The 16,627-nt window shown below is 41.0% G+C and overlaps 1 protein-coding gene across 1 annotated transcript; it reads right to left on the reverse strand.

The window, feature by feature from the left end:
• Positions 1-611: 611 nt before the first annotated feature.
• alx3 (ALX homeobox 3) lies at positions 612-11,438 on the reverse strand. The gene is made up of 4 exons (XM_055891217.1): positions 11,020-11,438; positions 4,803-5,080; positions 4,446-4,553; positions 612-3,839 (listed from the first exon to the last, which is right to left on the reverse strand). The coding sequence occupies exons 1-4, from the start codon at positions 11,381-11,383 to the stop codon at positions 3,483-3,485; spliced, it is 1,107 nt and encodes a 368-aa protein (XP_055747192.1). The 5' UTR covers positions 11,384-11,438; the 3' UTR covers positions 612-3,482.
• Positions 11,439-16,627: the final 5,189 nt, after the last annotated feature.

Consider the following 16,627-nt stretch of genomic DNA (forward strand, 5'->3'; position numbering starts at 1 on the left):
CTTTCTCAATGCAGAGCAGGGACTTTGGAAGGAGGCCCTACAGCCGCCCCACACTTCATCATCAGTGGCGTAGTGCGGTCGCTCAGTTAGTTTTTCATTAATAGACCTGCCACTTTAAACTGATGCATGGGGTGCCAGCCGAAGGCCTCTTGAAGTGAGGCCAGCTATACTGCTACACACACGCACGCACACACACACACACACACACACACACACACACACACACACACACACACACACACACACACACACACACACACACACACACACACACACACACACACACACACACACACACACACACACACACACACACACACACACACACACACACACACACACACACACACCACAACACACCTCAACACACCTCAACAGACTGACAGCTATTGTAGTCCTGGATGTTGTATAGTCTGATCGCACCACAGTCAGTAATGGTCGTAGCCAAAGTAGTTGTTCAAATCTACCTATGCCCATAACCTACATTAGCGGAAACATTTTCCTTCTGACGATTGGAGGCAGTAAACAGATGAAACCCTTTATTGTTGATCAATAAAGTACAACATACATCACATACATTACCAGTCAAAAGTTTGGACACACCTACTCAATCAAGGGTTTTTCTTAATTTTTACGATTTTCTACATTGTAGAATAATAGACATCAAAACTATGAAATAACAAATATGGAATCATGTAGTAACCAAAAAAAGTGTTAAACATATAAAAAAATAGATTTTATATTTTAAATTCTTCAAAGTAGCCACCCTTTGCCTTGATGACAGCTTTGCACACTCTCGGCATTCTCTCAACCAGCTTCGTGATGAATGCTTTTCCCACAGTCTTGAAGGAGTTCTTACATATGCTGGTCACTTGTTGGCTGCTTTTCCTTCACTCTGCAGTCCTACTCATCCCAAACCATCTCAATTGGGTTGAGTTCGGGTGATTATGGAGACCAGGTGATCTGATGCAGCACTCCATCACTCTCCTTGGTCAAATAGCCCTACACAGCCTGGAGGTGTGTTTTGGGTCTTTGTCCTGTTGAAAAACAAATGATAGACCCACTAAGCGCAAACCAGATGGCATGGTGTATCGCTGGAGAATGCTGTGGTAGCCACACTGGTTAAGTGTGCCTTGAATTCTAAATAATTCACAGACAGTGTCATCAGCAAACCACCCCCACACCATCACACCTCCTCCTCCATGCTTCACGGTGAGAACCACACATGCGGAGATGATCCGTTCACCTACTCTGCGTCTCACAAAGACACGGTGGTTGGAACCAAAAATCTCACGTTTGGACTCATCAGACCAAAGGACAGATGTCCACTGGTCTAATGTCCATTGCTCGTATTTCTTGGCCCAACAAGTCTCTTCTTATTATTGATGTCCTTAGTAGTGTTTTTTTTGCAGAAATTTGACCATGAAGGCTTGCTTCAGTCTACTCTGAACAGTCGAAGTTGAGATGTGTCTGTTACTTGAACTCTGTGAAGCATTTATTTGGGCTGCAATTTCTGAGGCTGGTAACTCTAATGAACTTATCCTCTGCAGCAGAGGTAACTCTGGGTCTTCCTTTCCTGTGGCGGTCCTCGTGAGAGCCAGTTTCATCATAGCACTTGCGACTGCACTTGAAGAAACGTTCAAAGTTCTTGACATTTTCCGGATTGACTGACCTTCGTGTCTTATTAAAGTAATGATGGACTGTCGTTTCTCTTTGCGCTGTTCTTGCCATAATATGGACTTGGTCTTTTACCAAAATAGGGCTATCTTCTGTATACTGCCCAACTTGTTACAACACAACTGATTGGCTCAAATGCATTAAGAAGGATTGCACAAATTGCACAAATTAACAAGGCACACCTGTTAATTGAAATTAATTCCAGGTGACTACCTCATGAAGCTGGTTGAGAGAATTGCGAGAGTGTGCAAAGCTGTAAAGGCAAAGGGTGGGGTCTTTGAACAATCTCAAATATAAAATATATCTTGATTTGTTTAACACTTGTTTGGTTACTACATGATTCCATATGTGTTATTTCATAGTTTTGATATCTTCACTATTATTCTACAATGTAGAAAATAGTAAAAAATAAAGAAAAACCGTTGAATGAGTAGGTGTTCTAAACTTTTGACTGGTACTGTACTTTATTAACATCTACATCTTACATATTTAAATAATATTGTTTTTATATTCTTTGGTCTCACTATGTTTGTGATAATGCTCAAATCTGGATTCAATAAAATGTCTGCAAAATGGCAGGTTGTGTGCCTGATGGTGGCCTAACAAACTCAAACAAACGGGCGGTCATGTCACGGTCTGAAGTCTGTGGGTTTGCGGCAATGTTACATTATTTGGAGGAAAGTAGCGGAGGTGTATGTTGAAAGTGTGTGTGTGTGTGTGTGTGTGTGTGTGTGTGTGTGTGTGTGTGTGTGTGTGTGTGTGTGTGTGTGTGTGTGTGTGTGTGTGTGTGTGTGTGTGTGTGTGTGTGTGTGTGTGTGTGTGTGTGTATGTTTAACTATACTTGTGAGGACCAGAAGTCCCCACAGGAATATTTTAAATCGAACAAAAATTTGACAAACTGGGGACATTTTGTTAGTCCTCACAAGGTCAAATGCTATTTCTAGATGGTTTAGGGTCAAGTTTTGAGCCAATCAGTGTTTTAGGGTTAGAATTTGGTTTAGCGTTAGGAGCGAGGGTTAGTTTTCGGGTTAGGAGCTAGTATTCGACCAGGGTTAGGAGCTAGTATTTGACCAGGGTTAGGAGCTAGTATTCAACCAGGGTTAGGAGCTAGTATTCAACCAGGGTTAGGAGCTAGTATTCGACCAGGGTTAGGAGCTAGTATTCGACTAGGGTTAGGAGCTAGTATTCGACTAGGGTTAGGAGCTAGTATTTGACCAGGGTTAGGAGCTAGTATTCGACCAGGGTTAGGAGCTAGTATTCAACCAGGGTTAGGAGCTAGTATTCGACCAGGGTTAGGAGCTAGTATTCAACCAGGGTTAGGAGCTAGTATTCGACCAGGGTTAGGAGCTAGTATTCGACTAGGGTTAGGATCTAGTATTTGACCAGGGTTAGGAGCTAGTATTTGACCAGGGTTAAGAGCTAGGGTTAGTTTGGGGTTAAGGTTAGGTTTTGGGGTTAAGGTAAGGGTTAGGGAAAATTGGATTCTGAATGGGACTGAATTATGTGTCCCCACAAGGTTAATTATACAAGACTGTGTGTGTGTGTGTGTGTGTGTGTGTGTGTGTGTGTGTGTGTGTGTGTGTGTGTGTGTGTGTGTGTGTGTGTGTGTGTGTGTGTGTGTGTGTGTGTGTGTGTGTGTGTGTAGAGTTTTGACTTCTGCTGTTATTTCAACATGCAGGAACACAAATACATGTGGCCATAACTATCCACCGGGTCGCTAGTATACAAGATTGTGTTGGAATGTGTGTATGAATGCATTAGCTCAGTCAGTACATAGTAGGGATCTGACCCTGACACTGTGGTGGTCATGTAGGCCTGGATAGAAGACTCCCAGGGTCCTTAGCCTTCATCCGCAGGGCCAACAAGCTGGATGACTTATACTCTGTCTCGGGCCCCGGCTCAAAGGAGTGGCCCCCGAGGGCCCCAGGGAAGCTGTGGAGAGAGTAGAGGCCGTTGATGCCAGGGTGGTGTTGGGGGTGATGGTGAAGGTGGTGCGGGTGGCTGGAGGACGGGGGCATGCCCATGAAGCCCACAGAGGGGAGGTTGCTGTGGGGATGGGGGTAAGGGCTCATACAGGAGGAAGACATGGTGTCAGGGCCAAGGACACAGCCCCCGCCGGATCCCCCACCCCCTCCTGCACCTGGCCACAGGTTGCTCTGCATCTACAAAGGAAGAGAGCAGTCTGATTAGAGACCAATGACGAAGCTCCACTGATAGGCTGCATAAAGATAAATCCCATCATGCTATTTGAAATGTAAATGCCAATGCTTGGTAATTCAATGTATGGGTCTATCATTATTGATTGATTTGGTTTAAAGGATTCTAATTAGTCTGTGATGATAATGATAGAAGGGTTAAAGCTAGTGACCTATGATCTATGTGTCAGTGTGTATGCTATCTAGTACCTATTGGAGGGAGGCAGGAGGGAGATATCGTATGTAGTGACCAAAGATCTATGTGTCAGGGTGTACCTGGTACGTAGAGACAGGGGCGTAACTTTCACCGGAGGAATATTCTGAAATTGCATTTTTGTCCCGCCCAGTTTTGTCATTGGAATGTGATACAAAAAGAGGCGACGGTGTGCTTTAGGACCATGCGGACGCCTCCGAGCGGTCGGGTAAGCTGTTTTGGAGTGTTTATCCGACTGGATACATTTTTTTGTTAATAATAATTATGTCGTCGTCCCCCGCACTTCTAAAACCAAAGTTGCACCCCTGTGCGTAGATATATCGTATGTCGTGACCAAAGATCTATGTGTCAGGGTCTACCTGGTACGTAGAGATATCATACGTAGCAGCAAAGTGGTTTCGCACCTCCTGGATCTTCCCGTAACGTTCCCTCTTCCTCCACTTGGCCCGGCGGTTCTGGAACCATACCTGACGAATGAAGAGAGAGATTGGAGAGATGATTTTCTCTACCATTATATAGGACCCCTGCCTTGCCTTGTTCCTACCTGCCTGAAAAAAATGTGGCTTCATTTGGTTTCAATAGAACATTTAAATAGGCCCTGGGATATTGATTCATCTGGGGGGGACAAATATCTAATATTATTGCAAACTCTGTTAGCTACTGTAGCAGCAGGGTAGGGGACTTTGTATTTTCTGTGTAGAGTGACATTATTCTACCTGTACACGGGCCTCTGTGAGTTCGGTCCTGAGAGCCAGCTGTTCCCGGGCGTAAACGTCAGGGTAGTGAGTCTTCTGAAACACCTTCTCCAGCTCCTCCAACTGGAAGGTACTGAAGGTGGTGCGGTTACGACGTTTCTTGTTCTTGCCCGATAAGTCGATTGAGTCTGCTATGGAGTCCCCTGGTTGGAGACCGTTGGTTGGCTCCTTCAGCTTGATGCAGCAGTCTGAGCCAATCACGGGATAGCCCATGGGCTTGGGACCCGCCTTCTCTCTGGCTGAGGGATGGCATACAGGGAGGGAAAGAGAGAATGGTGGTTACATGTAAAAACAAAGTGTGTGAACAAAGTACATTTCTGTGTTTAAGCAAGGCTCAGATGTCTACCCGTGGTAATGTTGTCACAGAGATGCTCAGATTACACAGCCAACCTAAGGCTGGCTAGGGGTGGTTCATTAACGCCCACTGTAAGAGGCAGCAAACGCAATATTCTCCATAATAATAAACTGAATTCATTGACGTCCACAGTAAGAGGCAGCAACGTAAAATTCTCGAAAAATAATAAACAGGATGCAGCCCCGCAGGCTTGTCTTTTCTCCAGAGATATGACTAATATCTGAACGAGAACCTTCCCATGTTATCTCAGACATCTCCCAGCTCCTCCTCCCCCAATACGAGGTACGAAGGCCTGATGAGAAACGACATGACAGGTAACTGTAGTATTATGTTAAAACACTTAAGTGATCTTGCTTGTGGTATCGTTTTACTATATGAACAAATGAGAGTGTTGGAAATAAACTTTCGTCAGAAATAAATGATGGTTTAGTCAGATTTGACCAGACACAACATTCCAGCCTACTGCATCACTGTTTGTTTTGATTCGCTGTCAACACCCCTCCTTAAAAATGAAGGTCTTGAATCACTGAGCAGAAAACAAACTCTGATGTGTGAGTCCCAGATGTATTAGTCCATTTAGAAAGTTAGAAATTCGACCCCATTTGACCATTATTTGATAGAAAGTACGATTGTGTGTATGAAATAACAAACCAATGAAATGGCAATCTACACTGAGTGTACAAAACATTATCAACAGCTGCTCTTTCCATGACATAGACTAACCAGGTGAATTGAGGTGAAAGCTATGATCCCTTATTGATGTCACTTGTTGAATCAATTCCAGTGTAGATGAAGGGAAGAGACAGGTTAAAGGAGGATTTTTAAGCCTTGAGACAAATGAGACATGGATTGTGTAGTATGTGTGCCATTCAGAGGGTGAATGGTCAAGGCAAAAGTTTTAAGTGCCATTGAACGGGGTATGGTAGTAGGTACCAGGCACACTGGTTTGTGTCTAGAATTGCAACGCTGCTGGGTTTTTCACGCTCAACAGTTTCCCATTTCTATCAAGAATGGTCCACCACCCAAAGGACATCCAACCAACTTCACACTGTGGGAAGCAATGGAGTCAACATGGACCAGCATCTCTGTGGAACGCTTTCGACACCTTGTGGAGTCCATGATGAGTGGATGACTGGACTGTACCATAATGCTTTACTCTGGGTGTGTTTGGATGACTGGACTGTACCATAATGTTTTACTCTGGGCGTGTTTGGGTGACTGGACTGTACCATGTTTTACTCTGGGCGTGTTTGGATGACTGGACTGTACCATAATGTTTTACTCTGGGTGTGTTTGGGTGACTGGACTGTACCATGTTTTACTCTAGGCGTGTTTGGATGACTGGACTGTACCATAATGTTTTACTCTGGGTGTGTTTGGATGACTGGACTGTACCATAATGTTTCACTCTGGGCGTGTTTGGATGACTGGACTGTACCATAATGTTTTACTCTGGGTGTGTTTGGATGAATGGACTGTACCATAATGTTTTACTCTGGGTGTGTTTGAATGACTGGACTGTACCATAATGTTTTACTCTGGGTGTGTTTGGATGACTGGACTGTACCATAATGTTTTACTCTGGGCGTGTTTGGATGACTGGACTGTAGATAGATGTTATTGTTCATGTTAATTGTCCCTCACAATGAAATCAGGGAACTGGCTGTCTCCGTCCGTTAGTACGTTGCTACATTACAGTAATAGTAATTAAGTTGAATGTATTAGTCACACGCGCGGGGGGGAGCTTCGTGGGGGCGTGGGGACGACTTTGTGGGGACGACATGTTTACTGTTGCCTTGTTACAGTATGTCTAACTCTGTGGTCCCAGAAGAGAATCACTCTCCCTCAGTATCTGCACTCTCCCTCTGTCCTAAAGTAATATACATGTCCCACAGCCTCACACAGGGACCATTTGAGAGCAGTCATTTAACATCAACCTAATTCAATTTCTGTTCCAAAACAGAGGGCTTTTCTTTCACCGTAACACAACATTCCTGTCCTGCGTCTAAAAAAAATGGAAACCTTTAACCCAATTTAGTGCATTACTGTTGACCGGGACCCTTAGGACTCTGGTCAAAAGTAGTGCACTATATAGGGAATAGGGACCCTTAGGACTATGGTCAAAAGTAGTGCACTATGTAGGGAAAAGGATGCCATTTTGGATGTAACCCCCTGATTTCTATTTAGATCCAACCTCACATCATAGTTCATCATGCCAAGAGATTATTAAGATTTTACAATCTAAGAATAAGTACTCAAAAAGACTAGTGTAGCTTTTACCAGTGGTGTAAAGTACTGAAGTAAAAATGCTTGAAAGTACTACTTAAGTAGTTTTTTTTTGGGGGGGGGGTATCTGTACTTTACTTTACTATTTATATTTTTGACAACTATTTATTTTACTTCCTTACATTCCTAAAGTAAATGATGTACTTTTTACTCCATACATTTTCTCTGACACCTTAACGTACTCCTTAAATGTTTCATGCTTAGCAGGACAGGGAAATAGTCCAATTCACACACTAATCAAGAAAACATCCTTGGTCATCTACTGCCTCTTATCTGGTGGACTCACGAAAACACAAATGCTTTGTTTATAAATGATGTCTGAGTGTTGGACTGTGCCCCTGGCTAGCCATAAATTTAAAAAACAAGAAAAGTGTGGTGTCTGGTTTGCTTAATATAAGGAATTTGAAATGATATTTACTTTTGATACTTAAGTATATTTTGGCAATTGCATTTACATTTTGATACTCAAGTATATTTAAAACCAAATACTTTTAGACTTTTACTCAAGTAGTATTTTACTGGGTGACTTTCACTTTTACTTGATTCATTTTCTATGAAGGTATCTTTACTTTTACTCAAGTATAACAATTGGGTACTTTTTCCACCGCTGGCTTTTACCAAGAGCCCACATCCTCTCTCCCTATGGTCCAGTGTAATTGGAGATGTACAGTGTGTGAAATGCATTACAAAACTGTACAGTCGAGATAAAGTCCAAATGGACCAATGTGAGTATATACTGACATCACGTGGAAATTTCAGCTGTTCTCTCCCTGGCCTCTTGTTATGTAAATGAAAAATGTAAAATTTTGCGAGCATTGGATTGGGTTTAACAGTATTTTATAATTGACTTCTTATGCAGATTAGATAATGAGATTGAAGTATTAGTAACGAGTTTTGATGAAATAGCATTTTTGTCATTTAATTTTTCCAAATGTAAAATGTTTTCTTTTTAATCATTTTGCATTTGTACATTTTTTGGGGGGGTGACTGTGAAGGTCAAGAAGTGTCAACATGCAAGAGATCTCGGTTTATGAATACCTGGTCAATTGATCATCCCCCTATCTCAATATATCAATTTCTTTGTATAACATTTTTATGCTATGTGGGATAACATCCCACTGCTCTACCATCCTTAAACCCCAACCCTCCCCCGCCCCTTCCAACCACCGATAGACAAAACAGGAAGACTAGTCTGCCTTTGAAGGTGTGTGAGTCTGAATGTGCCCCAGAATGTTGGACAGCAAGCAACTGTCATGTGGACCACATCTCCACTCAAATCTGACCCAGAAAACCAACAGTCAGGTTAAACTGCTTTAGAGTTCACAGACTGACAACAAATGGATTTCTCTTGTCCCCCCAAAAAAGTATTAATCTAATCATACCAATATTTGGGGCTCTCAGGAGCCGCAGTATTATATAGTTAACCATCCCTATTTTGAAAATGTTAATAAACTCTTTCATTAAGTGTTTTTAATAAAAACCCTTTGTGTGCGTGTGTGTGCGTGCGTGCTCGGCGTGCATGCGCACTAGTGTGTGCGTTCCTGCGTGTGTATGCACTCCTGCGTATGTGTCAAGTGTGTGTGTGCGTGGGTTGTGTTTGCTAATATCTGAAGAATCTAAGAAAATAAATAATTCAAGACCACAGTCAAAGCCTATGGAAATAGAATACCATCCAGTTAATTTGACATCAGACCATGCTGTTATCTAGATTGCAGATAAAGATCAACTGTCGTGATGGAGGCTCTCTGCTCCCATCATATGGCTGTCTTTGGCAACAACATGAATCAGACTGATATGAATCTTATGCCGAACACATACATCACTAAGTCCTTATCAGAACTCACATGTCTTCATTGGCAACTTTAGAGGATGGATTTCAAAACTTCAATAAATAATACTGAAGAACCATGTCATATCCTAAGACTTGACTTCATGGGATATTATACAACTTTAATAAAGTGTTTCAAACGTGGACTGCTGTATTGTTGCATGCTTCAAGCCAAAGATGTTTTGTTGTTGTTGATCAAATCTCACATTAAATCATCTCATTACATTATCAAAACATCTGAGTTGGCCAAAGTTTTATCTCATTTGCATGTTCAGCTTTTTATATCTAAAGTGAATCTAGTTCTAATTTTGAATTCAATGGTATTAATGAATAGAATATATTTTACAATTATTTTTGAGAATGTTCTAATGTGGTTAAATGTGATGATATTGCAAAAGAAAATGTCATCTGAAAAGTTTGACGTAAACAACAAAAGGACACGGAGTCAAATTTAGCATAAAGGACATCTTGAGAATCTAATTTGGATATGTGCAACTTTGCTTAGCTATTCAGAAACAAAAACAGAACTTTCAGATAAGAAACAAGATCAATTTCAAAATAAACTTTAGCTCTATTTTTTATTTTTTTTATTTATGAATGTATTTTGTGAAGGCTGCACGGGATTGATGTGTTTACACCGCACGGGTGGAAGTTTCCTGCGCGGACGCCGTAATCACGCACCTAGACGGCTCAGTCACTTTCTGACCTTTGGCCCGCTCGCACTTTACATCAAAACTAATTGTGACTACCAGTGTCAAGTGCAGATAAAACCTGATGACGTATTTATCACCAGTGATGTGCGTCCACTTTTACCAAGTGATTTTTACATTGTGATAGCCTACATTTGGTGACACAACTAAGGTAGACTAAAGGCTAAAATACATTTTTAGATATAGTGGCACATTTATTTGAGTGGGCCTAGACAATTCCGTGGGCTATATCATTTTGTAGTCGTTTAGGCTTAAAACATGCCATAGCCCAATATATGTGTTTCAATATTTTATTAACATTTTATAGGCAACATTGGGGAAATTATGTGCACCAAAAAAATAATTAAGTTCTGAAAAAGAACTCGCAAGGAACAAAATATAGGCCTAATTCAATATGTTAGCCTAGTATTATCATGTGTGGACTAAATAAACCTTAGCAGCATTCAGATCTATACTACAAAGTAATTCCGTTTTGGGGGGGATTTCTTTGATCCGGGCCTGCTGTGTGGACTAATAAAGTCTTTCGATGGTCATTTGGAACACTATCATAATTTATTCAAACAAGCTGGATAATAATACAATTGTAGGTGAACAATTAAAAATCAGACATTTAGTGAAAATGAATTACGATCGTTGGAGACGTTTTTGTCCAAGGCCTTGAAAAATACGCTGGCTGTGCAGCGCCAAAGAAACTCTGAAAATATATTTATCCGAGTCACCACACTATAAAGACAAACTTGAAACAATTTGAGGTAGCTGGCTACAGAAATGTTGATCTCCATGGTCTTTTTCACGATGGATTTTGCCTAAGTTTGATAAGTCAAATGGTTTCCACAGGCAATAGACTCAAGACATTATTCAGTTAAGCCTATATTATTTTGGTAAATAGCCTACGTTATAATAATAATAATAATGATTATTATGATAATTATTACTATTTTCGTAGCCTCACACACTGATGGCCGTGATTTCGATTATTTTAATAAAAACTCCACTTACCCTCCGAGTAATTTTCATAAAACGAGCCCTTCCCGCTTACTGATAAAACCTTTTGGTCCTGATTAATATTTTCCATGTATTTGCTGTGTTTGTTGGGCAAGGCGCGAGGATTCGTGGAGGCTGCCCCGTGCGTAAAGTCCGCGGGAGGGCCGTCGTTAAACCGTCCCATGGAGCTTGAGCTGTAGAAGTCCCCCTGATCCCGGAGATTCAGACGGTGAGCGAGAGGAAGATGTGTACTTTTCTGTAGTTCATCGCAGGGAAGGAACGAACCTCCAGAACTATTCGGATCCAAACCGGGAGAGTTATTCAGTGTTGTCCGGTTTGGCTGCGAAGAGAAAGACAAACAACTGTCCGCCTCCATCATGAGGTCAGTCCGGCATGCACTTTAACGACTCTACTCTGGTCCCGGTTACAGTGAAAGCAAGGTTTCTGTGCGAGCGCGTGTTTTTTCTTACTCTTTTCTTCATTTGAAGTGGGTGGGATTTAGGAGATCATGAACAAAGACCCGTGAAACAGGGAGGACTAAGCGGGACAGTGGGCTGATATGATCCGCCAAGAATTCAATCACGTGTGATTCCTGTCGCTACAATTAACCATTTAAATCCTCTTTCATTTTGTTACAAAAACAAGCAGATGACTAATTCGGGCAGGGATATAGAGAGCATTTTACGCAAGGCACATTAAACAAACATGAAGGCGTTTTGTTATGTTCAGTGCCAAATGGCCAAATGCGCCAGAGGAAATGTATTGTTGCCCTCATTTTTTTCTTCACTTTGTTTTACAGATTATATTATTTTAGACCCAACTGGCCGGATTAATGTCAACGCAACAGTAATTCTTTGTGATTCAGTTCAGGGAATGTGTGTGTGGGGGGGGATATCTATGAATATCTTGTATTATATTACATTATAATCTGTTGGCTACAATTCATGCACAACGCTTGATTTTCGAGCTCTTTTTGAAGTTCTTTCTCAAATGCATTCTACTTGAAATGTTAGAATACGCATCATTTCAGGAGAACACTGCCGAAACATATTAGAACTAATGGTGGGCCATTTGTTTGTCTTTTTTTTATGCTGTTGGCTACATTTTGAATATCCACAACGAAACTGAAGGCATTTTGGTTGAAGATGAATATCACCTCAAATCTACTGAATAGACGAGATATCTTAGTTATGCGCAAGCTTCTTTTTTTTTGTTGCCCTTCAATTAGACTTCATAGAACCGTTCAAGCAATAGCAACAGGGTTTGTCCTTATACTGCTGGGCCGGGTGCCTTGAAAAATGCATTTAACACACAGAAAACGGATACAGAAAGAATTATTTTTTTACCACTGCCATTTCCCAACAGCCTTTGGACAGTCTGAACGGGTAGAGCGTTTTGGCCATCTACAACCTCTGTTTTTTTGGATCGTCTTGGAGGGAAGACAGTGTGACATTTATTATCTATTTACTACATGTTTTAGTTTGGTAATGGTATTAATATATGTGTGTGTGGGGAGGGGGGGGGGATAATGTTATCATTGACAGGCTGTCATATTCGATATGGATATGTCTTGCTTTGTGACATTTTCTTGTTATTTTCCATTTATTTTCAAAATATGCTATTTTCCAATTCTTGAGACAGTCTTGCGTTAAAAACAACAACAAAATCAAATCAAATTGCATGAAATCAAATAGAGCATAAGGACATTTAAAAAAATGTTTAAAAAAAAAGCTATGCAATAACTCCGTTGCATTTGATTATTCCAAATTTAAAAAAACTTCGAAACAAACGAGCAGTTGATTATTTCAGAGGTCAGAGGTCAATAGAAACTGACAACTGAAGATATTCAGAATAACCATGTACAATATCGAATGAAACATACCAGGGCCTCGTTTCCCACAGCCCTTTGTAGCATTATGATCGTTAGAACCCGTATAACTTCAGCACGAAGTTGCCAAAGTATTTGCAATTGTTACAAACAAGTGAAGGATAAAAATGATTCAACTGAAAACCGAGACGACTGTAATTAAAATAGACATGTCGGCTACGTGTGCCTACATAGCCTATTTCAATCATATTGAAATCAATTTCATGTTCAATCAATTGAGTTCTATTTTGTGACTAAGCGACAGTCTGCAATTTTTTTGCCTCAATGTGTTTCATGACGTGTAACAAGATGACAACAATAATGTGTCCAGTCTGTGATTTAGTGCATTAGTATTGGTTAAGCATAATACGCCGCCTTAATAGCCTATCTGCAGCCATAGATGGTAATATCTCTCTCGGAGCTGATCCGTCGTCAGAATTGTGGAATACTTCCAATGTTATTAAGGTAAGATTTGAATAGAGTTAGCGAACTTTTCTCTTCGTGCTTGTTTGGAAAACTTAAAAAGTTGACTAGAAAATAACAATGCATCTGGTACGATCAACGCAATGCTTAAGTTAGAACTCAACTGGGAGACGATACATTAGAAAACACCTACACATTTTATACATGTCAATGGAACATTATCAGGCGTACTGAAGGCAGATGATACCGTATCAAAGGCAAACACCGTCAATCACCAGCCACAAAAGGCTGAACAGGTAGAGGTCGTATAGTACCAAAATAAAAAATAACGACATTTAATTTTAAAAAGGTAGGTTCGTTAAATAGTTGTCAGATCAGTAGGCCTAAAAAGTCTACTTCATAATAAATAAATAAAAGCGTTTTTTGCCTATTTTATAGGCTAAATATAGTGCAGGTGGCCATCGCCATTATTACCTCAAACATTAATGAATTGGAGTGTAAAATTACCGAAGTTGTGATTTCACAGAAAATACATCAGATTGCAAGGGAATTCTTTTTTTTTCTCTCAGGGAATCTAGGCCTACAACCTTTGAGTTCCGTTTGAAATGAACAGAAGAAGTTAACCAATTTAAGACACCGTAAAACTGCAATGCTTCCCAGTTGGCTTTTAAATTAACTTTTCACTACTCAGAAGTATATTTCCAGGTGAATAGAATGAACCTTAAATAACGACAGCTTCTAGTAAATAGTGCTTGGAACTTGAGGTTTTGACAACAACGTTAAAGTTATCGGAAATACTGAAAACATTACTACTTTACTGTGATTAACATAATGTGACTATAAAAATAGACCTTTAAGCATTCTCATTAAATTCAAACGTTTTATGGCGGGCAGTCCAGGGTCAACCTATTATTTATTTTTCCTCAACTAAATAGCTACAGGATAGGCTAAATAAAGTTGTGGCATGAGCAAACAAGACATAAATACACACATTCTCTGATTCTAATTTTCACTCTTTAAATATAAAACACACAAAGTTTGACTACTCTGCAGAAAGATGTAGCCTGTGAGATTAAAGGATTCTAACTGTTGATATTGACACGGGATCTCCAATCTGTACCATCTCTAAACACGGTGCACTTACGGAGCTCAGAAATGGCAACGTTGGTTTTGAAGACCTCTCATAATCTTTTGGATACATATGGAGGCCGCATGGAGCCAAACCTGATGGACAAGTGTGTAAACAACCGGGCCATTTGGGTATATAGGGGACATAAGTACCGTTTTTATTTAGTGTGGCGTTCCAAAAGTCTAAGCTGTCAACAGAGAAGGGAAGCTATATCACTTCACTATAACATACCGAAATTGCATGACGTGTGCAGTTATGGGAAATGTCTACCATTGCAGAACTCGTTTTCTAGTTTATAGTTTATAGTAGGCTACTGTATTACTAACATATGCCTAAATTCACTCTACAGCACAGCTTCCAACAACAGCCCACTGGGCACACACTGGTTGAATCAACGCTGTTTCCACGTCATTTCAATGAAATGACGTTGAACCAACATGGAATGGACGTTGATGTCTGTGCCCAGTGGGATATCTGTGGATCTACAGCCAGCCACATTCCCAAGTTGGTCATTTCAGATCAAAATTAGATGTCCATGAAACACTCACAAACAAACACCTGCATGTTATGATTTTACTCTCCTGAACCAAAAGGAGTGATCATGACTCTAAAGGGGTGTTCGTGACCCAAAGCCATAGTGCAAGCTGGTTCTAGATGTTGCTCACATAAATTACAAAGACACGACTACATAACAAGTGGAGAAGACCAGCAGCTTTATGATCTGGCTGATTTGTGTCCTTTGACTTAATGCAATGAATTAACGTGCAGCATGACTCCGATTATGTTATTTGGGTTGAGAGGAGAGCGCACGTAGAGGCTGGAGAGAGTGTTGTCTTGGGGTCATTCCATATGATTTCAGGAGATAAGAGGTGCTCAACTTTGACCCATTTTTGCATACCCTCCCGTACCATGAGACATCCATGTCTTCATGACTGACAAAGATAAACGGTTGACTTTGATATCATTTGAAAGCTTACAAACAGGGTTGTCAAAACTATTTAATAATTTCTTGAAAAAAAAAGTTTTTTAATTTAAAAAACGTATTTTGGAAACACTTTATTTTAAGGGTCCATAATAAACCACGTGTACGGCATTTACAAACCATTTGCTCATCATTTATGAATCATTACTCCCACATTTGTAACTGTTAGTAAGCAAGTTATTCACACACATACACACACACACACACACACACACACACACACACACACACACACACACACACACACACACACACACACACACACACACACACACACACACACACACACACACACACACACACACACACACACACACACACACACACATCACACACACACACACACACACACACACACACACACACACATACACACAAACACACATATATATACAGTGCCTTCGGAAACCAAGCCATGAGGTCGAAGGAATTGTCCGTAGAGCTCCAAGACAGGATTGTGTCAAGGCACAGAACTGGGGAAAGGTACCAAAAATGTCTGCAGCATTGAAGGTCCCCAAGAACACAATGACCTCCATTTTTAAATTAAAGATGTTTGGAACCACCAAGACTCTTCCTAAAGCTGCCCCCCCGGCCAAACTGAGCAATCGGGGGAGAATGTCCTTGGTCAGGGAGGTGACCAAGAACAGAAGGACAACCATCTCTGCAGCATTCCACCAATCAGGCCTTTATGGTAGAGTGACCAGACGGAAGCCACTCCTCAGTAAAAGGCACATGACAGCCCGCTTGAAGTTTGCCAAAAGGCACCTAAAGACTAATAAACCATGATAAACAAGATTCTTTGGTCTGATGAAACTAAGATTGAACTCTTTGGCCTGAATGCCAAGCATCATGTCGGGAGGAAACCTGGCACCATCCCTACGGTGAAGCATGGTGGTGGCAGCATCACATTGTGGGGATCTTTTTCAGCAGCAGGGACTGGGAGACTAGTCAGGATCGAGGAAAAGATGAACATAGTAAATTACAGAGAGAGAGATCCTTGATGAAAACCTGCTCCAGAGCGCTCAGGACCTCAGATTGGGATGAAGGTTCACCTTCCAACAGGACAATGACCCTAAGCACACAGCCAAGACAACGCAGGATTGGCTTTGGGACAAGTCTATGAATATCCTTGAATGGCCCAGCCAGAGCCTGGACTTGAACCCGATCGATCATCTCTGGAGAGACCTGAAAATAGCTGTGCAGCGATGCTCCCCATTCTGAG

This window comes from Salvelinus fontinalis, chromosome 31 (genome assembly GCF_029448725.1).
Source record: "Salvelinus fontinalis isolate EN_2023a chromosome 31, ASM2944872v1, whole genome shotgun sequence".
Classification (NCBI taxonomy): Eukaryota; Metazoa; Chordata; class Actinopteri; order Salmoniformes; family Salmonidae; genus Salvelinus; species Salvelinus fontinalis.